Source organism: Phocoena sinus, chromosome 5, assembly GCF_008692025.1.
Source record: "Phocoena sinus isolate mPhoSin1 chromosome 5, mPhoSin1.pri, whole genome shotgun sequence".
NCBI classification, from domain to species: Eukaryota; Metazoa; Chordata; class Mammalia; order Artiodactyla; family Phocoenidae; genus Phocoena; species Phocoena sinus.
Window position 1 is genome coordinate 99564957 of NC_045767.1, and position 23226 is coordinate 99588182.

General features: G+C 35.9%; 1 protein-coding gene across 6 annotated transcripts in view; it reads right to left on the reverse strand.

Moving 5' to 3' along the window:
* Positions 1-419: 419 nt before the first annotated feature.
* The window catches only part of HELQ (helicase, POLQ like), a 40683-nt gene continuing 17876 nt past the window's right edge, over positions 420-23226 (reverse strand). For 4 of the 6 annotated variants that reach the window (XM_032632250.1, XM_032632254.1, XM_032632255.1 and 1 more), the window contains 9 exons: positions 22031-22172; positions 21544-21648; positions 13708-13966; positions 12687-12844; positions 11519-11617; positions 8568-8741; positions 5576-5689; positions 4591-4725; positions 420-643 (listed from right to left, as the gene is read on the reverse strand). In XM_032632250.1, the coding sequence (XP_032488141.1) occupies positions 536-643; positions 4591-4725; positions 5576-5689; positions 8568-8741; positions 11519-11617; positions 12687-12844; positions 13708-13966; positions 21544-21648; positions 22031-22172 (1294 nt within the window). In that variant the 3' untranslated portion in view covers positions 420-535. The remainder of the gene's footprint in view (positions 644-4590; positions 4726-5575; positions 5690-8567; positions 8742-11518; positions 11618-12686; positions 12845-13707; positions 13967-21543; positions 21649-22030; positions 22173-23226) is intronic. The other 2 variants (XM_032632252.1, XM_032632251.1) reach the window with 2 other exon arrangements.

Genomic DNA, 23226 nt, shown 5'->3' on the forward strand with positions numbered 1-23226 from the left:
AAGACATGGGCATAAATGAGGGACTCACAATACTTATAGGAGGGTAAGAACCCATGTATGGGGTGGGGAGGAGGTTGAACTTGGACAATTTCTTAGAGGAGATAGTATTCTAGCATTCTTAGTTGAAACTTGAAGTATTTAGTACATTTTAAAGATAATTTCCCATGCATGGGGAATAGCATAAAGCAGTTAGGAAAGAGAGAGTCTGGAAATCCCAGGGAAAATTCTGGGATTTTAAATAGTCCAGTTTGATGAAAGAAATGGGTAAGAGGATAATGAAAGATCTGGCTACAAGGGTAGGCTGGGGATATGTTGAGAAAGTTGGATTTCATTTTGTGGTAAACCCCAGATTTTTGAGCAGAGAAATAATGCATAATTATGTATGCAATTATGGGTGACAGGAATATTCAAACATCATCCACAGTTCTTAATATATAATTAAAATATATTTTTTTCACTCATAAATTACAGGGAATCTTTAATAAAACATATGTACAATAAATAATTCACACTTAAAAATGTTCATGTGACAGTTTCATGCCTTTTCAATAGAAGAGGCCACAATACCAGGAAAATCAGAAGGCAGTCTCAGTAACTCTTCTACTTCTTCTTGCAAAGCCTCTGCTTTCTCATGCAACAGCAACTACAATAAAAAATCAAGACATGAGGCAAAAACACCAATTTCTAGAGAACTGCTAACATTTTACCACCATCTGTTTGACACCTGAATCCTTACATACCACCAAACTAGACATTAAAACTAATAATGAGATTGAAAAATGGCCACTTAAGAACAAGTGATTACAATTAATGAAGCTGAGACATTTAGTTAAAGCCATTTTAGCTGATCACTGCATTTGGTATACCAAAAATAAGGGAGCTTTAATACTCTCAAAGATTTGTTTTACTGAAGACTCAGCCACTTAAAAATTAACTTTTAATCTATAAAATTTAAGACAATTTTGCAAAAATTTAATTAGTTCTTAAAAATGTTATCCTTTATATATGGATTTTACTATTCCTCAAAGTTTAGTATGCTATCTTTTAAAAGCTTATCAGTGTTTCAAAGAAAAGTTTTATTCAAACTCCTAAAATTAATATGGCTAATTTCAAAAGAAGCATAATGAGCAAAGAAAGTATTTCTAAACCCAGCGCATAGTGGATGTCAATGAATATCTGCTGAATAACGATTTCTCCCCTTTCTTTAAAAAAGCCAGAAATAAAATATTCATATTTGTTGCATCTGGGTTTTGAGTATATTGGTGTGAAATATTTGCACTATTTCTCTTATAATATTTTTATGATAAAAAGGTCAGCAAAATCACACAGAGGAAAAAAACCACTCTCTACCAATTTGATATAAAGCATAGCATTATTTAGCACTATATAAAGGAGTCTAAAATGTAATTAGGATGTATAACTGACACTTTGCTGTATAGCAGAAATGAACACAACATTGTAAATCAACTATACTCCAATAAAAATTAATTAAAGAAAAGAAATTTCAAATATAAAAAAAAATAAAGCAATGAAGTCAAGGAAAAAAAAATGTAATTAGGTAAGCTTTCCAGTAACTGAGGAATGGTGACCCTGCAAAATGAATCTACCAACACATCCTGTAAGCACTCTACAGATCACAAAGGACAATAAGTAAACCATACAAAACTCACATGTCAACATTACTAGAATACAGAGAATACCACCAACATCAAATGACTTGAAGTGTTCTGTTTACCCCTTAAAGGCCAACTAGTAACCTCTGTTACTAATTCTTTTTTTTAAAATTTATTTTATTTTTATTTTTGGCTGTGTTGAGTCTTCATTGCTGACTAATTCTTTATATTAAGCTTTCCTGTTCAAATTACTGTGTGGTTTCTGTTGCTAATGATTAGACCCTGACAGATACAACCAGAAAGTAAGAAAGTACACCAATAATGATGGGGACACGCCAAAAAGACACAGGAGACAGTCTGCAGGGGCTCTTCCTGGCCAACTCTGAGACCATTTGAGTATCAAAATAAGTATGAACCCATCATTCACTCTGATATAAATAAATGAATTAAAAGATAAATGAGGAAGGAATAGCTTTTCCTCATAGTAAAATGCCAATAAAAAATATAGAGGGAACAATGGAGCTAGAAAATCACCACTTGACAAACATCATAGAAATAACTGAGGCAAAAATCATCAATGAATGCTAAAACAAGTGTGTGAAAGTTTAATGAAGAATAGGATATCTACATAGTCTCAAAGTATCCACTCCAAAAATACTAATAAAAAGGGAAAAATAATAATTTTACAGTGGAAAAGCTTGCCAGATGACACTTCCTTAACCAAATGATCAAAGTCATTATCAGTAATGTGATAAAGTGACAACCTGTGGCTCCTGATCTGATGTACTAAGGACATACAACATTTTTGTGGCATTCCTGCAAAAACCTGTTTAACCTCAGTATAATCCTAACTGTTTCCTTACTTCCATCCCCTATTTGCAACCTCTAACCCACTCTTCTACTCAAAATCCTGCAAGGAATATCCATTTTACTCTTTCAAGCTTACTGGAAAAGCAGAAGGGATGGTGGGAAGGAGAGCGTGTACCTCAGTCCGTAAGATGGAAGCTATATATTAAGACTGGCTGAGCAATTAGACAGGGGCAGTATGGGTCCTTGGACACACAACTGATTCCTCATATCAGCTGTGAACACTAATAAACCGTTAACATTTAAAGTCACTTATTTTGGCCATCGTTACCGCAGCTCCATTTGTATCCTTAATAACATATAGTGTAACTCTATAGTCCTGCCCTACTACTTACTAACTAGCTGTGTTTCCTTAGGTAAATCAATTTCTTTAAATCTTATTTATTTATTAATAGATTTAATTAATTAATTTATTTATTTTTGGTTACGCTGGGTCTTCGTTGCTATGCACGGGCTTTCTCTAGTTGCTGAGAGCAGGCGCTACTCTTTGATGTGGTGCGAAGCCTTCTCATTGCGGTGGTTTCTCTTGTTGCCAAGCATGGGCACTAGGTGCACGGGCTTCAGTAGTTGTGGCTCGCGGGCTCAGTAGCTGTGGCTCGTGGGCTCTAGAGTGTAGGCTCAGTAGTTGTGGCGCACAGGCTTAGATGCTCTGTGGCATGCGGGATCTTCCCGGACCAGGGCTCAAACCTGTGTCCCCTGCATTGGCAGGCAGATTCTTAATGACTGCGCCACCAGGGAAGCCCCAATTTTATTTATTTATTCAAATATTTGCTAAATATCTACTATAGGCTGAATACTGTGCTAGGTGCTACAGAAATGGAAATAACTATAACTTCATTCCTATCAACCCAAAGAACTCCTAATCTAATGGAACAAGTTTTAGTGTCTTCATTTGTAAATTGAATGTAACACCAACTCTGCCCACCTCAGAGGACTGTTGTAAAGATCAATCAAAGCAATACAAACAATGTGAGCACTATTCACAAAGCAAGATGTATATTTACTTTTCAGCCATTTCTGATCTATATATGACAATAGCATAATGATGAAGTTAAAAAACAAAAACAAAAAACTATGAGATTTCAGACCACAAGGATAGAACTATAGTTGAGATCAAGAAGGAAATAATCCCAAACTGTTGTGTAATGGATTTACCCACATGGAGCAGGAGGGTAATGACAAACTGGATTGCATCTAGCAAAGGGTGACCAGTATAGTGAATAGTCTAAAACTAGGTTATTTACTACAGGTGAAAGAAACAGAAAAGATAAGCCCTTGGAGGCAAGAAGAGCCGTTTTCAAGTATGTGAAAAGCTACCAAATGAACAAAGCAACAGTCTAGTTCCACAGGGTAGTACTCTATGATGCCATGGTAGACATTTTAACACAGCCTCATTATATTGGGATGCTCTTTGTAACACTAGGGGTCCAAAAATAGAACTACTTAATTTTTGAGGTTGTAGGTTCCTTGTCAGTGAAGGTGTTGGGGATGCTGAGGAAAGGACTTCTGTGTCAAGAGTAGCGGGAGGCAGAGTTCAGCGAGTTCCAGAGTTCCTCGTACTTCAATGAACTCTTGAAAGTGTCTTTATTTTTTAGGAGATCCTTTTCCTCCTTTTAGCAAACCTTGTATCACAACACGTGTATTATTTTTATCCACATATTGTGAGTATAAACTTTTGCATATATAATTAAACGTTTTTGCTTTTATATCTAAAGTATAAGGAGATTACACTACAAAATATCATAAAGATTGGGCTTCCCTGGTGGCGCAGTCGTTAAGAATCCGCCTGCTAATGCAGGTGACGCGGGTTTGAGCCCTGGTCCATGAAGATCCCACATGCTGTGGAGCAACTAAGCCTGTGCGCCACAACTACTGAGCCTGCGCTCTAGAGCCCGCGAGCCACAACTACTGAAGCCCACGTGCCTAGAGCCCGTGCTCCACAACAAGAGAAGCCACCGCAGTGAGAAGCCCGCGCACCGCAAAGAAGAGTAGCCCCACTCGCCGCAACTAGAGAAAGCCTGTGCACAGCAACAAAGACCCAACGCAGCCAAAAATTAATTAATTTAAAAAATATATATATATCATAAAGATTAAAAAATAGTTTGCTTACCTTGGCTGATGAAACAATTTGCTTGGCCTGGCGTCTTGATAAATGATCAATTGTTTTTATCAGCACTTCAGGATTTGCATTAGCTAAGTGCATTAGACTTTTATAACCTGCATTGTATAACTGTCTTGCTCGACCCTGAAAAGTATTACAAAAATCATTAGGATCAGAATTTGGGATTAGGAAAAAGTAATTAAGTGTCTTACTGAAGGGAAAAAATTCACTTGCAGAGACAGGAATAAACTAAGATAATAAATATGAAGAGATAACACATCAGAATCCCAAGGAATTTTAAAAGATGCATTTGGGTGGTTCCAATCTGACTGCAAGATAGCTAGTTTTCTGTGCAGCTTAAGTGAGCTGATGTGTGCTGCAATCAGAAATAAGAAACCCATTAGGGCACTTAGGCTAGGGGCATCCCCAACCAAATATTTTAGTCCAGTATCCCTAAAATGTTCTTACCATCTACTCAGGGGACCTCTGAGGTAGGGGTGTGTGTCTGCATTCCCAAACAGAACTCCTCTGATTTAAGAACTGAATAACAGAGGATAAACTGAAATCAAGGGTTGGTCAAAAATAGAAAGCTAAGAAACCAGCTGAGGATACTTTCTCCTCACTCCCTTAGAAAATGTAAATGACCCTCACTGCCACCAAGTCACCACCACCTTCAACAAGCACTGTTTAAACTGACAGAAGGTGATTCTTCACTGGAGTAGAGGAAGGAAGGGATGTTAAGAATGACGCATATACTTGGGAAGAGTCATCCCATCCCTACTGTTATTTTTTCCCATGAATGTGATTTTTCATCAGAACTTTCTCCAGATTAACAGGGATTTCTGGGAGACCATGGCAGCAATTAATTAAAAAAAAAGATCCCCATGATAAATGGACAATAAGGCTATTGTCACTTACCCTGTGACATGACAGTAAAACCTGATTTTTCTGTTAGTTGAAATCATCTCAGGTGGGAAACTGGGAGGCTACTAACCTCTAAAACTCCAGTCACTTCCATGAGAGGGATTAGCTCTGCCTTTACACAGTAAGTCAACTTCTTGGTAAGTTCTACCAAAAGGGCTCTATAAACCCAGAACTCCTCAAGTTCCTGCAGAACACAAAGAAATATGCAGAATTTAAATCTAGTAAGTTATTTCAAAATCTAGTTTGCATGGTAGAGGGCTCAGAGAGGACTCTCCCTTCTGTAAATTCTGGAAGTTGGGTTAAGCCGGAGATGAACAATGACTCCAAGCAAAATTATTACAAGGAAACATGGCAGAGACTAAGGAATTTGATGGAATGGTTTTAGGATGAGGAAAAAGATTGAAAATTGAAAAACAAACAATTATACCCCAATTAAAAAAGAAAAAGAAGTCAATAAGAAGAGTTCTATTCATCTTTATCAAAACATCAGCAAGTGATTGCATAGTTTTTCTTTCCCAAATGATTGAAAACAATTCCTACCTCTGGAAATTTATCCTGAAGACAAAATACTAAATATGGAAGGATTCAAATACAAGATGATGCTCAGTGTAGCAATATTTAAAATAGTATTAGAAACCATGAGTTGGTAATTCTTAAAGCTGGGTGGGTAAATGGGTATTCATTACATTACCTTGTCTTTTTAAATATAGGGTTGAAATTTTCTGTAATAGTAGTTTGGTTTTTTTTTAAGTTTCCTTTCTAACCTTTGGGTATCACTGTGAGCATTTGTGATGCATGGAACAACATTAGCTAGCTACTTTGTGACCTACTACTTTCCTACTATTAGGAAAGTAGTCAATGCACTAGCATGGCAGCAAAAAAAGAAGAAAAGAAAACCTTGAATAGAACTACTGAATCAATCAATCCTAAACTGCCTTAGCTCTGGCTTTCCTGCTACATAAGATATTCATTTTTCCTTATTGTTTAAATTTCTATGGAATTTTTCTGTTACTTGCAGTTAAAAGTATCTTAACTAATATGATCGGTATACTATTTTATTCCACTTACATAACTTTTTTTGTTGTTGTTTTTATTTATTTATTTATTTATTTATTTATTTTTGGCTGTGTTGGGTCTTTGTTGCTACACGTGGGTTTTCTCTAGTTGCAGCGAGCGGGGGCTACTCTTCACTACAGTGCATGGGCTTCTCAGTGTGGTGGCTTCTACTGTTGCAGAGCACGGGCTCTAGGCGCACGGGCTTCAGTATTTGCAGCACGCAGGCTCAGGAGTTGTGGCTTGTGGGCTCTAGAGCACAGGCTCAGTAGTTGTGGTACACAGGCTTAGTTGCTCCACGGCATGTGGGATCTTGCCAGACCAGGGATTGAACCCATGTCCCCTGCATTGGCAGGCAGATTCTCAACCACTGAGCCACCAGGGAAGTCCTACATAACTTTTTATAAAGAAAAAAATGCTTTAAAATATTGAAAATACATTCATGAGAGTTGTCGGGTAGACTGACCCTAGGATCAACCATCAAATTATAGTTGCTTTTGAAGTTCAACCTATAGATTCTTTCACTTGAACAATTCTGTAAGGCTCACATCCTTATAGTTCTAAGTAAAACAAAGGGATAGAATTATCAGGGAACACCTTTTTAAATATGAAGAACAAACACAGTAAACTTAAGAAAATACATTTTAAAGGCCAGCTTCTCCTTATTATCCATAATGTTTGTGTACTGATTAGCTACCATGTAATTAGGGAATATAAGCTAAAATTTAAAAATCAGCATAAATTAAAGGTATTTAAAAGGTAAATTTGCTAAAATAATTATCATTTAATCCAAAGCCAAGTAGTTTTGGATTATTTACTCCATTAGCATATATGATAGAACTAATTGCCCTATACACACACAGAATATGGAGGCTTAAGATAGTGCAAATGAAGTAGATTTTAAGTTTAAAAGTAGAATTCATTGTGGAAAAAAAAAAAATAAGTACAGAAAAAAAAAGTACAGAAACAAATATTACTATGCCACCCCAAAATAATAAATTTCAATGCAGCAAAAATGGCTTATCTTATAAACTCATCAAAAAACTGTCTGGGTAGAAAACTCTGGTAAGCTTTGTTGTGTTATTTAAGGAAATTCTGAAAGCTTCTTTTAGTAAAGTCTTAAATATATCGATCTCAAATGCATATGGCCAAAATTAAGTTTTCTTCTTTATTTTATAAAACACACATTTGATGTAGAAACTGACATAGCTGCTTGACACTGGAAGCAAAAATGGGAAATTACTATGGTAATCAAAAGAACATGGTACTGAGTAGTCAGGTATCTGCTGGATATTGGTAACATACCAATCAAACACTTTACACAGTTACCACTCATGAGAAAGACACTCACGCAGAATCTACATCAATGGAGAAATGTTATTTTAAGAGTTGATTCCAGGGACTTCCCTGGTGGTCCAGTGGTTGGGAATCCACCTTTCAATGCAGGCAACGTGGGTTTGATCCCTGATTGAAGAACTAAGATCCCACATGCCACAGGGCAACTAAGCCCTCATGCCGCAACTACTGAGCCCTCATGCCACAACTACTGAGCCCTCATGCCACAACTAGAGAGAAGCCTGTGTGCCACAACAAAGAGCCCACGTACTGAAATGAAAGATCCCTCATGGTGCAACTAAGACCCAATGCAACCAAAAATAAATAAAGAAAGAAAAGAAAAAACAACAACAACAAAAAGAAAGAGTAGAAAAAAAAAGAGTTGATTCCAAATACTTGAAACTATTAATGATAGTTCTAAAAGTAGGGATAACTAAGGACTTCCTACTTGTTCATTATGTTTTAGTTGATTCTGTCATTCTGTAATACCTTTATTACATGCATGTATATAGTATTTTTGTAAGTGGATAAAAACAAAGATATTTTAAACAAATTTTGAGTGCTTTGTAATAACAGAAGAAACAAGAGAACATATTGACTAACTGGTTTTTGAGTTCAGTAACAGTTAAAACAGAAGATGCACACAGCATATATCATCTATTTAATGGAATTACCTCACAGAAGTGTAACACACAAGAGGAGAATGCGGCAGCTCCAGAGAGAAGGTTTTGTATATATCCTCGAGGCATATTGAATTTTTCAGACACACTCCAAATGTTGGTCTCTTTGAGCAAGGTATAAAGAACGAAAGACAGGTATAGTCTGTTGACAATATTCTTGTCCACCTTCTAGAAAGACACAAGTAAGTTTATGTATTGGACCTGCTAAAAAATGTACATTACGTTCAAAATGGACAAAAGGTAAAGAGCATGAAGTTGTACCACAGGAGAGCAAGGATAAAATGGTTCCACAGAAATAAATCTAAGTTCTAACAAACGTACTTTAGATTAGTTCAAATTACCGTTTTTCTGAGTGTAAAAAAAGAGATATGCCAAATTGTTCCCAATTTAAAGTTCCTTCTATAGGGAGTGTAGTGAGTTGAATTGTTCCCCAAAAAAGATATGCTCAAGTCTTAACCCCTGGTACCTTTGAATGTGACCTTGTTTGGAAATAGGATCTCTGCAGATGTAATTAGTTAAGGATCTTGAGATGAAATCATCCTGGATATACAGGGGGCCCTTAAGGGCCCATTATTCAATGACTGTCATCCCTTACAAGAGACGACACAGAATGACACAGAGTAGGCAATGTGAAAATGGAGGCAGACTTTGGAGGGATGCATCTACAAGGATTGCCTGCAACCACCAAAAGCTAGGAGAGAGGCAAGATGGTTTCTTCCTCAGAGCCTCCAGAAGGAACAGCCCTGCCAGCGTCTTGATTTCAGATCTCTGGCCTCCTGAACTGTGCCAGAATACATTTCTGTTGTTTTAAGACACCTGGTTTGTGCTAATTTGTTATGGTAGCCTTAGGAAAGAATACAGGAAGGAAAGGAATTGGGGAAACCTTTACATTTACTGTAGTATTTATAGGTGGTATATATATGTGTGACTGTGATTATAAATTAGACAAACGCATTTGTTTAGATAAATATGTTAGTAAGTCTACAAAGTAAACACTAGATTCTATGATTTCCACATGGTCATGGTAAATAATTAATGTTTCCAAAGTTAACACACTGAAAGAAAAATGCTTCCTGTAGTTGACTATTTCTATTCTGTTATGTGCTTTTGCCTGTGGTGCCCAGTGATTATTTTTTGGCTAAAGCATTTCATAGCTAATATTAAGCTAACTCAGAAACTGAGTAACTCATGCTTAAAATCAAGAGGAAAAAAAGATGAATTTTAAAGAGAAAAAGTAGGTTTAAAATATAAAATTATATCCTTTACTACAGTAAAAGAATGTTTAAGATGAGAACTTAGGGTGGCACATTGAAGGATATAAGAATTACAGATTCTGCATGTTGTACTGGATCACCCTTTTAAAAAGCATTAAGCTGAAAAAGCATGATAGCTGAAAAACAAGTAGGAAAAGATTATCTTTTAATTTCCCAATTTTAGTGCATCTTCATTATTAACTATAAATTGAGTCAATGTAGATTTTGCTTAGAATGTATTTTCTAAGCCAAGAAAAACGATGTGATTATATTACACGGCAAGATAAGCCACATCATGCCAATTTCAAGATTTTTACAAAAAATGTTTAAAGGTCTTTTTCAATGTGAAGACATCAATTAGATTCTAAGTAAACATCATGTTCTGCAGAAGTTTTTTAAAAAGATACTTCTAAAGCACTGAACTAGTAACTAACCCATTTGTAATTAAGACAAATCCATGCCCATACTATTTAAAATATTTAATTATCAATTGAACAAACATTTATTGACTATATTTCATTAAGTGTAACAAAAATAAATTTTGATTCAAGTTTTAAAAGATACATTATTCTAATAAGGTTTTATAAATGTTTATTATTTGGTAATGAGTTGCAAACTAATATGATTTTGTTTTTATTTTATATTTTAGAGTTTGATACAAAAGGCTTGTTTTAAGAAATATCTTTAGTCAACATTTTGAAGGCCTAAACAACATAGCCATTTCTGAGGTAAAAGACCCAATTTAAATATTGACAACATGAATACTGAAGTGATATATATTTATAATTTTATGATACATCAATACAGGGGACAGCTGCACAATTCAATTCAAATATAAGTAAACACCACCTTCCATTTTTCAAAATGAAATCAGTAAAATCTATATAAATTTTGAAGATATAGGGGAAATGGTAGGTAAGGTAATTAGGTTTCAAGGAAGATTAGCTTACCAAAGAAAATGAAAAAAAGTGTATTATGAGGTGGAAGATTATATGAACTTAAGGATTTTGAATGCATGTTTGCCACAGAATTATTTCCACTTCTCTTAAGGTTAGTGTGTACATTCAACACTTGCTTCATGTTTGTTGACTAAACTTTAAAACACAAAAATATAAGATATCACACAAGAGTATTGGCTCTTCCACTTCAACCTTCTAAAATGCTTTATGTACTTCAAGTACATTGGGAGTTCTTTGGGACAACAGCAACAACAAAAACAAAAATCCCAAACTCGTCCTTAGAATCCCTGATACCAAGTAGAATGCTTAATAAAAAGTTTCTAGAAGATTTTTTTCTCCCTTTAACTGCACTTATTTCAGGATTCCATAATACTGTGAAAACATTTTACAAATATTTTACAATTTATATAATTTAAGCCATAATAAGTAGCCTAAGAAAAATAGATAAAATAAGGTTTACCTTTTCCTATGATAAAGACTTACATATGCATGACTATTTTAGAAATACAAAGGTACACAAAAATAGGGCCATCACACCACCCAGAAATAAATACCGTTTAAAAAAAATACCTAAATTTCTGGTCCTCAGATGTTTTAAATAGTAAAATGGGAATTATATTAAAGAGAAAAAAAGTGAACAAAAAGTATCAAGTCAACAAAGGAGATGATACAACAGCATTAATTTTGTTTTATGAACTTAAGTTATTTAGGAAGGAGAAAAAGACTATGGTACCTTCCTGATAGCTTGACCTGATGCTTTCTTCCCAATAAAGTTCTCAGAGACTCCAACCAGAACAGCCACATTTTGTTCTGCTGGGCTGAGCTGGCTGAACTACAGAGAAAAAGAGCATAAATATATAGAAAAATTAAATTGTAACTTTAAAAAGTCTGCCATTAATCAAATCCAGTATTTAGTCATATCACACTTTCATTATTATAAAAGATATGAAAAACCCCACATATTTTGTTTACAAATATTGCAAGCTTAAAAGATATAGTATTAAAATATTTGGGCTGGCCAAAAAGTTCGTTCGGGTTTTCCCGTAAGCTGTTACAGAAAAACCCGAACGAACTTTTGGGCCAACCCAATATAACAAACTTTAGTAGAATGACTTAAAGACACGGCCACAAATACTGTGACCATGGACTATGATTTCCATGGACTATGGGCTCATGTTTAATATGGGAGATGTCTGTGGGAAGAGAGAAGAGGGAAAGCTTTTGAAAGTAACTGCATTGTATAATACCACTTAGAAAAACTTAGAGTAACAATTTTAAAAAACGACATTAAAAAGAAAGTTAATTTCCTGCAATTAAAAGCTACATATTGCTTCTGCCTAATATGTGTTCATGCATCTAGCCTGTTCACAGTAAAATCATAATAGACTGTACTCTACCACTTGGTTTTGTAACAAGTATGGCCAGTTCCACCTTGCTACTGTTGATAAAGATGATATTCCTTCTCAGGTATTAACATCACCTGGTTTGGTGTGACATGATGTGACATCACGTGTGACTGTAATAGAGCTTTCATGTAATTAAACTATCAATCATCAGGGATGGCTTTCATGGTTTTCTTTATATTCCAGGCATTATAAAATGTAGTGGTCACCAAATCATACGAGTAAACTACCTTTGGGGAAATGGGACCAGGGATGATCTTTTTTTCTTTTCTGCACCTTTCTTTATTTTTTTGATAATGAACATGTGTATATTTAACAGAAAATATTTAAGTGAAACAAACAAAAAATGTTATTGCCATATTACTACTTTAAAAATTCAAAGACAAATGGCCCAATTTCAAATATATTTTAATAAAGAAAAAATGTGAATAATCACTTGACAAAAATCAAATCCTGATTCGTTATTGTAGCCTGTATTGCAGAATCTTATTGTCTCACCTGCCTGAAGTATATCATCCAATCAGGGTGACACTGAGAAGCCATATCATAGGGAGTTGTTAGGTAAATTAAATGAAGAAGGCTTTCAAGCACAAGTCCTTCAAGACCTTTCTTCAAGTCTCTGTAGAGATTGTCACAATAAGCCAAATCTATAGCTCCTAAAAGAAAGACACAAATAGTTCATCTTTCATAATCACCAAAGGGGGAAAGAGGTGACTTTAAAGTAAGTCTAGTTTAGGAGTTAACTACAAAAGTCTTTAAAATCTCTTAATATGTAACTTAATACAACTATTTTGGAGGTCATTTTGATAGTATCCATCAGCATTTAATAAGTATATACCTTCTGACCCAACCCCTCTATTCTTGGGAATCTAACCCAGAGAAACATTTCCACACATATCCAAAAATACATGAGCAGAGATGCCCAAGCAGCCTTGTTTATAATGGAGAAAAATCAGGAACACAGTAAATGTCCATCAATAGGGGAGTGGTGAAATAAATTATGGTATCCATACTATGGATGACTATTGTAGTAAAAGAAAAATGAGGTAGATTTAAAGGGATTAACATGTGAAGATGCTCATGATATTTGAGCATCTTCTGTGTGTGTGTGTATATATATACATATATATGTATATGTATATATACACACATATACACGTACACACAAAAATGTTTGGAAGGATATATGTATCAAATTGTTATGAAATTTACAGATAATGTCTGCAAAATATATACCAAATTGTTATTCTTGGTAAGATATTATGATTTTATGACTGCTGAGGGAGGGGAGCATGAAGGAGGGATGACCACCCTTTTCTCCATATACCTCTACAGTACTCTAAATTACTTGTTTCAAAACACTTTTCAACTTTTTAAAGTTGAAGTAGTCCAACAGTTTGTACGATAAGATTAATATTATTAATATGAAATTACAAATCCAACTTAACATTACATAATAATTTCCATTTTTTCCAATGCATTTCCTCAGATTAGTAATGAGATTTAGGTAAACTCTTACCCTTAAAAGAAGCTCGTCCCAACTTTGTAATGTGAAAACTATATTGGAACTCTTCTTCCGACCCATGAATAGTGTCTTTTTGTAGAAGTCCTTTTTCTGTCAAAATAGTATCGTTTTGTAGGAGTCCTTTTTCTGTCAAGTATCTAAGTGATTCGACAGTTATTTCCCAGAGACTTCTTTCTTTCAACAAAATCTTCTGCTGAACACCAAAAAATGTACCACTCATAAAGTGATATATGTCACCGAGATTTGTTGCAATCTGAAACAATTCAGGACATCATTAGAGCATCTTCCCTAATTCAAGGCAACATTTTGAATGAATAATTAATCAAGATGATGACTCATTTCCATACCGCAAAGCTATTTAAATAAAAAACTATTATAAAATCTACATAGTTGCATAAAGGTAATTTTATAACAGCATTTTAAAATCAAAAGAAGAAAACAATTTAAGGAAGAAGATAGTTATCATATTCCTATTTTTTTTTTTTTTTTTGTAATTTGTGGTACGCGGGCCTCTCACTGCTGTGGCCTCTCCCGTTGCGGAGCACAGGCTCCGGACGCGCAGGCGCAGCGGCCATGGCTCACGGGCCCAGCCGCTCCACGGCATGTGGGATCTTCCCGGACCGGGGCACAAACCCGTGTCCCCTGCATTGGCAGGCGGACTCTCAACCACTGCACCACCAGGGAAGCCCCATATTCATACTTTTAATGAAAACATCTACACATTTCTCATTCAAAAACCCCTTAGGTTTTTGAATAATTTTTCACAATACCTCCAAAGCTGTGCTCTCTGTTTACTCCTCAATTATCACTAATTCCCACTTAGCCTCCTTCAGAAATCCTTCCTCCACCCCTTTCCAGCCACATGTGAAAACATTCTTTAGCTTTAAAAATTGTATTAAAAAAACAAACACGGAAAACACAACTGAAAGCCTCCACTAAAACAGGATCAGGCAATACTTTCCCTGACATATTACCTAAAAATAGACAGCAGTTTTTTACTGCTTTTTGTCTCTCATTCCCATCTCCTTTTCCTGTTCTTTAGCTGCCTTTTTTTTCCTCCCCACTTACTCACTATTTAAAACTTATAATGGCAATCATAAGTAATACTTAACTCATCACTTGGTATTCAGATGTAGAGCTGTCTCTGAATTAGAATAATTTATATTAGCCAATTTCAATGAAATCAGAAAATTATACTAAAATATAGTCAATCAATAAGCATATTTTTCTCTCTCACAACTCTGACGATATTTCAACTGGAAAACTTAACTAGTAATTTCATATTAAACCATTATAAGTGACAACAGAAAATAAAACGGAGCACAGACATTTCCTATTGTTTCTCCTTTTAATAAAAATCATTCTTAATATAGTATTCATTCAGGCCAAATTGTACTTTTAAGATACTCAGTTTGTAGATTATCAACATACTTAGTTTCTATATTGTTTTTTGGTTGGCCGATTACAGTTAACCGTGGGAGTAAACAAACAAACAAAATGCTTTACTTGATCCTTCTGGCGACCAACAGGTTACCTTTCTAGCCCTCTGTGAAAACTTTTAGACATAGTGGTTTAAACCCACTGGTAGAGCCTCTGCTTCTGGCTTCTCAAAGCTGGGTTCTTCACTGTTGCCCCAACCTGCAAGTTCAGCCATGACCAACTCCAAAGTCAACCCATTCATTAATTCAAGTGTTTACCAAGTGCCAACCACATGCCAGGCACTGTGCTAGTCACTGGGATTCAGTGATAAATGAGAATACATGTGGATCCTGCTGTCACAGGGCTTACATTCCACTGGGGTAAAGTTATTAGCCAAATAATGGCACTAACAAGAATACGACTACAAACTGATAGGTGCTATTAAAGGAAAGAATGTGTTTCTACAAAGCATACAATAGACTGACTGGACTCAGTGGCAAAGGAAGGCTTCCCTGAGGAAGTGGTGGTGAAGTGAAAGTCTGACTGTTAAGTGGGAGTGGGTGAGGGTGAAACTGGAGACGGGGTGGTAAGAAGGGCGAGTCCCAGGCTTACGGAACACTGCAGTAGGAGCAAGTATAGAATGTTTGAGAAATGTAATAGAAGGCCAGTATGTCTGGAGTACAGAGTATACGAAGGCTGGTGAGAGATGAGGATGAAGAGACAGGCAGAGGCCAAATCTACCACAGTAGACCATGATAAGGAATTTGGGCTCAATCCTAACAGCAACGGGAAACAACCAGTGACAAATTTTAAGCAGAAGGGGGTGACACATTCGGATTTTATATTTTGCGAAGATCAGTCTATTGAAGAATTACTTGGAGGGGATGTGGGAAGGCAGGGCAGACAGAGTGAATGCAAAGAGACCAACTGGGAGACCATTACAGTGATCCAGGCAAGACCGCAGTAGTATGCACCAGAGTGTGCAAGCAGCCTACATAACCTACCTTTTTGCCTTGGATTCTTTTTTTGTGAAAGCACAGTTATATTACTTTATTCAAAGGTATGCCAAGATCAGAGATAAAACATATAAAGTGTCTAGCAGAGCATCTGAAACATAGCTGTGAGAAACAATAATTGGAGGCTCCCTGTATCCCATGGCCCAACAACTGTTATGACCTCTTATTAATTCCTGGAGTTTCCATCTCTTCCATCAAACCCTGGACCTAGTGCCCACCTCTACCTCCTGCCTCCTGACCTCACACTGCCCTTCTTGCCTCTCACCCCTATCCCACCTGGTTGTTCCTGTTCAGAGGACTTGACTTCTGCTTCAGTTCTAACTCTAAAGATTTTCCCACTTCTCCACCCGGTCTGTAATTCTGGCCTCCTTCCACAACTAGAGCCCTGTTATGAAGCCCTACCCCAAGGAGTAGGAGGAACCCTGATGGCCTGTCCTCCTCAGGACGGGGTCCCGTAGTCTCCTATGGGCGGGCTTGAAACAACAGTTGCCTATAGGCTAATCTCCTGAGCTGACTCTGCCTGGACTTCTTGCTGCTGTACTTCAATTGTTAAAACAGAATACAACGGTTGCATTGCCAGGCCCATAAAACCAGACTTTTGGGGCCAAGTCAGTTCCCCCAGGATTCCTGTACCTGAGTGCACTGGTCTCAGTGCACAGGGAGTGCACTGAAGTCCCAATTCCCTCCTAATTCCATTGCCTTTTGTGGAGTCCTCACTCATGACATACTCATATTTGTCAGATGTATAAACATTTTCCTCCGCCTTTTCATTTGTTAAGCAGGCTCTTTTGAAGAGAATTTTAAAATAATGATGAAGCCTATTAAATTGATTTTTTTCTTTCAAGGTTTACGGTTTTTGTTTCCCACGTAAGAAATCTTTGCCTACCCCAAGGTAACAAAATTTTTTTCCTAGATTTTCTTCTAGAAGTTTTATTTTAGCTTTTAGGTCTAGGTCTACGATCCATTTTGAGTTAATATTTTTGGACAGTGGGAGGTAAGAGTTGGGGTTAATTTGTGTGTGGTTGTTCCATATTGGTATCTACTTGTTTCAGCACCATTTATTGAAAAAAAAATCCTTTCTCCATTTAAATACCTTGGCACCTTTGTTGAAAATGAATTGATCATATATGGGTCTAATTCTGGACTTACTGATCTATTGGTCTATATGTCAACCTTTGCACCAATATCACACTGTTTTTATTATTGAAGCTTTACAGTAAGTCTTGAAGTCAAGTTCTTTTACAAAACTATTTTTGGCTATTCTATTCCTTTGCATTTCCAAATAAATTCTAGTATCAGTGTGAAATTTCTACAAAAAAACCTGTTGAGATTTTGATTGGAATTGCACTGAATTTATAGGCCAATTTGGGAAGAAGTAACATCTGAACAAAAGTGAGTGTTCCAATTCATGAACATGCTATCTCTCTCCATTTATTTAGGCCTTCTTTAATTTCTCTCAGCAGTGTTTTATAGTTTTCAGTGTACAGGTCTGACACATATTAGTTAAATTTATCCCTAAGTATTTCATGTTTTTTTTTAATTTACTGTAAATGGAATTGTTTTTCCAATTATTTGCAGTGAGTATATAAAAATATAATTGAGTTTTGTACATTGACCTTGTATCCTGTGACACCACTAATTACACTCTGGTTTTTTGGACATTCCTTTGGATTTTTCTTGAATTCAATGCCATCAGCAAATAAGATAGTTTTAGTCTTCCTTTCTAAACTGTTTGCTTTATTTTTTCTTCCTGTCTTATTGTATTGGCTACAAGTTCTGATATATGTTGATTAGTAGGGTGAGAGCAGATTTCTTTTCCTGATCTTAGGGGAAAAAACATTTAGTTTTTCACCATTAAGTGTGATGTTACCTGTAGTTTCTTTTTTTTTTTTTAAATAAACAACCTTTATCAGATTGAAGAAGTTCTTTTCTACTCCTAGTATGTTGAGTTTTTATCATGAATGTTGAGTTCTGTCAAATGGATAATTATCAATACACTGATGAACTTTGAACGTTAAACCAACTTTGCATTATTGGAATAAATTCTGATTGATCATGGTATATTGTTCTAATAATGTATTGTTGTATTACTAGTACTTTGATATGGGTTTTTTTTTTTTTTTTTGGCAGTACGTGGGCCTCTCACTGCTGTGGCCTCTCCCGCCGCGGAGCACAGGCTCCGGACGCGCAGGCCCAGCGGCCACGGCCCACAGGCCCAGCCACTCCGCGGCATGTGGGATCCTCCCGGACCGGGGCATGAACCCGCGTCCCCTGCATCGGCAGGCGGACTCTCAACCACTGCGCCACTAGGTAACCCCTGATATGGGTTTTTATATGTATGTTTACCAGAGACATTGGCTTGTAGTTTTCTCTTCTTGTAATATCTTCATCTGGTTTTGGTATCAGCATAATGCTGGTCTCATAAGATAAGATGAGCAGTGTTCCATCTTCCTCTACTTTCTGAAAGAATGTGTGTATGACTGATATTATTTCTCCTTTAAATGTTTGTTAGAACTCACCAGTGAAGTCAGTTGGGCCTAGAGTTTTCTTTGTGGGAAAGTTCTAAATTATAAATTCAATTTCTTTAATAAATATAGGACTATTCAGATTTTTTATTTCTTCAGTCAATTTTGGGAATTGTGTCTTTCAAGAATTTTCCCCACTGGACTTCCCTGGTGTTGCAGTGGTTAAGAATCTGCCTGCCAATGCAGGGGACATGGGTTCAAGCCCTGGTTCTGGGAAGATCCCACATGCTGTAGAGCAACTAAGCCCGTGCGCCACAACTACTGAGCCTGTGCTCTAGAGCCCGTGAGCCACAACTACTGAACCCGCATGCCACAAATACTGAAGCATGCATGCCTAGAGCCCGTGCTCCACAAGAGAAGCCACAGCAATGAGAAGCCTGAGCACCTCAATGAAGAGTAGCCTCTGCTCGCCGCAACTAGAGAAAGCCCGCGCACAGCAACGAAGACCCAACACAGCCAAAATTAAATAAATAAAATAAGTAAAAAAAAAAAAAAAGAATTTTCCCCATTTCATCCAAGTTGTTGAATTCATTTTTCAGTATTCAAGGATACAGCTATTCAAGGGTAATTCCTTACTACCTTTACTATCTCTGGGATATCCAGTGATGACCTTCCTTTCATTCCTGATATTGGTAATTTATGCGACTCTCTTTTCCTTCTGATCAATTCAATCAATAATCTTACTGATCTTTTCAAAGAACTAGCTTATGGTTTCATTAATATTTTCTCTTGTCTATTTTTTGTCATTGATTTCTGCTTTTATCTGTTATCATTTCCTTCCTTCTACTTACTTTGGGGCTTTTTGTTTTGTTTTGTTTTAGCTTCCTAAGGTGAAACTTAGATCACTGACTTTGGATCTTCCTTGAATTTTAATAAGCATTTAAAGCTATAAATGTCCCCTTAAGCACTTCTTTAGCTGCCTGCCACTAATTTTGATATATCTGTTTTCATCTTCCTTCCATTCAAGATATTTTCTAATTTCCCTTGTGATTTCTACTTTGACCATAAAAGTATGCTGTTTAATTTCCAAATATTTGGGTATTTTCCTGATACCTTTCTATTATTTATTCATTTTTAAATATTTATTTATTTATTTGGCTGCATCGGGTCTCAGTTGCAGCACGAGGGCTTAGCTGCCCTGAGGCATGTGGGATCTTAGTTTCCCGACCAGGGATCGAACCTGTGTCCCTTGCACTGGAAGGTGGATTCTTAACCACTGGACCACCAGAGAAATCCCTACCTTTCTATTATTGATGTATACTATAATTTTGTTGTCATTAGATACCATTCTTTATATGATTTCAATCCTTTAACTTTACTGATACTTATTTTATGGCCCAGAATATGGCCTATTTTGGTGAGTTTTCAAGTGCACTTAGTGAATGTTCCACATTTACAATGGCATACTGGAAAGAGTACAGGCCAGCAAGGCAGGAACCTGAATTATAATCTCATCTAAACAGAACACACTGAATGACCTTAAACCAATCACGAATTCTCTGTTACCTTATTCAATATATAAATGTAATAATACTCAATGATCTTCATGATCTCTTTCCCTTCTTTATTAATTCCTTGGCAACCCTCCAACTGCAGGTCTTTATTACATTATACATGGATTACTACAGTTGCTTCCAAACTAGCCTTGCAATACTTCTGCATACTATTATTCCCATTTTACAGATAAGGCAACTGAGTGAGGTTTAAGAGAGCGTTAGTAATTTACACAGGATAACAAGAGACACAGCTGTCACCCAGACACAGATATGTGTGATATCAGAGCCCGTGCTCGAAACGACCACAGAACACTTTGACTATTACTCCACTGATAAGTGACTGTGTCACAACTCTTGAGTCTACTATTTAAGCACTCTCTCCTGTCTTCCCCAATCTACAGCACACACTCTGCCCCAACTTTTTCCACCCAACCTTCTACTCTTTGGTATCTTCAGCCCTACTCTACAGCTATAATATCTATTGACTGTTACCCCACATCATCTTAAAGTTTCTCATCTTTCATTCTATTTTAAGTACCTGGAATGGCTCATTCCTTCCCTCTGCTTATCTAAAACCTCTATCTCCTTCAATACCCAGCATTAATTCCTTTTCTTTCTTGTAGACTTTCACTTTTGTAAATGGCCAGGGGATACTGCAACGTTACACCATTCATCTGCAAGGTAATCAAAACCTGTCTCATATCTTTTATTTATCAATTAAATTTTGGATTTTCCCTTAAACCATTCAGGTTGATGAAGAGAAACTACATGATAGGTTAAGAACATTGGTTTTATCATTAAAGAAAGCTGAATTCAAACCCTGGCTTTGCCACTTTCAGGCTGAGTGATTTGGGCACAAAGTTAAAATTTACTTAAGGATAACCCTAAAAAAAGGTTTAGCTCAAGAGATATCCTAAAAAAGAGCACCAATTTCTAATCTTAGGAAAAAAAGAGTGTTTTCCCATTATGCCCCACCCAACTTTTTTTTTTTTTTAATTTTCTGCCTGATAAAGGCTATACTGATCTGACAAATGTTTATGGTCACAGGACTACAATGAACCTTATTCTTAACAATGGCAGAGATGCAGGATTATCCCACATCAGGACCCATGTCTTTAGAGCTCCTTCTATCCCCCATAGTATACACCAAAGTTTCTTACTTGTAATGGATGCCCAGTTATGATTTGCTGATTTTTCACATTCTTTATAATTCAAAGGATTAAAAATGCACATATAAATCCAGACTGTCACAGACTGTTCTTTTCCACATTAGATTAGACGTTAACATTTTTTTCATACTTTGTAGTTTTCAAAACTTTTTAATTTCCATTATCTCAGGTAACAGCAATAAGATATAAAAATATTAAAAAATACCTTCAAACCAATCAAAGAGAGAAACAAAGTTTGGATTCCCTTGGTGAATTCTTGAACAAGTTGGCTATAACAGTTTTCCAATGGTCTGCTTATTAACTCCAATACCTACAAGAGTTAAAGCGTTATTATAAAAAATAAATTTATGTTTTGCATTACTATAAAAAATAAATGGTGTTCTATATAAATTTTATATTTTGCATAGATTGTGTGAAGGCTGGGGGAGATAAAAAACATAAAGACAAAAAAATAAGAATTTAGCAGTGTTCTCATGAAAATGGAAGAAGATAAATAAGGAAAATACTTTTCATTGTTTGCCTGAAATACAAAAGTATTTGAACTACTCTTTCTAATTCTTAATCATGGGAGAGAAGGAAACATTATTTAAAGGAATATTAATAATTAATTTTTAAAAGACAGTCTCATAAAAAGGCTAGACCAAAGTCCAAGAAAAGACAACAAAATGACCAACCATCCACCAGATTATTACCTGTTGCTTGTCTTTTTCTTGCAATATAAGAATACTCTCCCCAGTAGAATCTATTCCAGCACGGCCAGCCCTGCCAATCATCTGTTTATATTGATTCTTCTTTAAAAATTCTTTACCAACATAGGGGGCTCTTAAAATAACTCTATGGAATCGATAAAATTAATTAAAAGTGGTACTCCATCTATAGCAATAGCTTCTATTTTTTAAAGTTTTCATTATATTTATGTGATATTAAATTTAGTAACATATTAACTCAAAATAATAGGCAACTACTGTTTACCAAGAATCTATGATGTCCTAGGCTCTTTATGTACATTATTTATAATCTTACAAAACTCTTGGTGATAACATTCTTTCTTACTTATTTACAAAGGAGCTAACTAAAGCATATATATACATGTTAAGTCATTTAGCGAAACTCACAAAATTAGTAATTACCAGAACCATAACTTGAACTTAAGTCTGCTTAGCTGTAAAACATACGGTCAATCCACTAGAGCAATAATCTCAAAATAGTTTTGATTTGATACTCCATAAATGAAAAATCTGACCATGGACCACCAACATATGCATATTCATTTATGAGCTTACAATACTGTCAACATAAAATTGTAGATTTCATCTGATTCTGACCTACAAACATGGTGATTTCAATCCTGTTCACATATACAGAAGTTTGTAGCCAGCTTTCCTATTCAAAGGTGAGAGAAAACCTGTCATTTACCTAAAACAATCAGCCTACCTCTTTATTTATAAATCTCAATGGACAGCCAAGATTACCAAATACACGAAGAAAACTAATGACATAAAAGAAAAACAATGAGAATATCCAGAAAAAATGTCTGACAGAAGTAGATAATATGCAGAACAGAAAAGAACTTTAAAAAATTCTAATTAGTATCTACAGAAAATTCTAAAGGGTACTGTATTCACACAATGAGAGCAGACTGTTATAAAGAAAGGACAATAAAAGAGAGTTCTTAGAAATTAAAAAAAATTAATTAATTTAAACAATTTAATAGAACAACTGAATAATGAATGAAACACAGTTAACGGAATAAAGTTAAAAACTGATTTTGTTATATAGAAAGTAAAGATGGGCTTCCCTGGTGACGCAGTGGTTGGGAGTCTGCCTGCCGATGCAGGGGACGCGGGTTCGTGTCCGGTCTCGGAGGATCCCACGTGCCGCGGAGCGG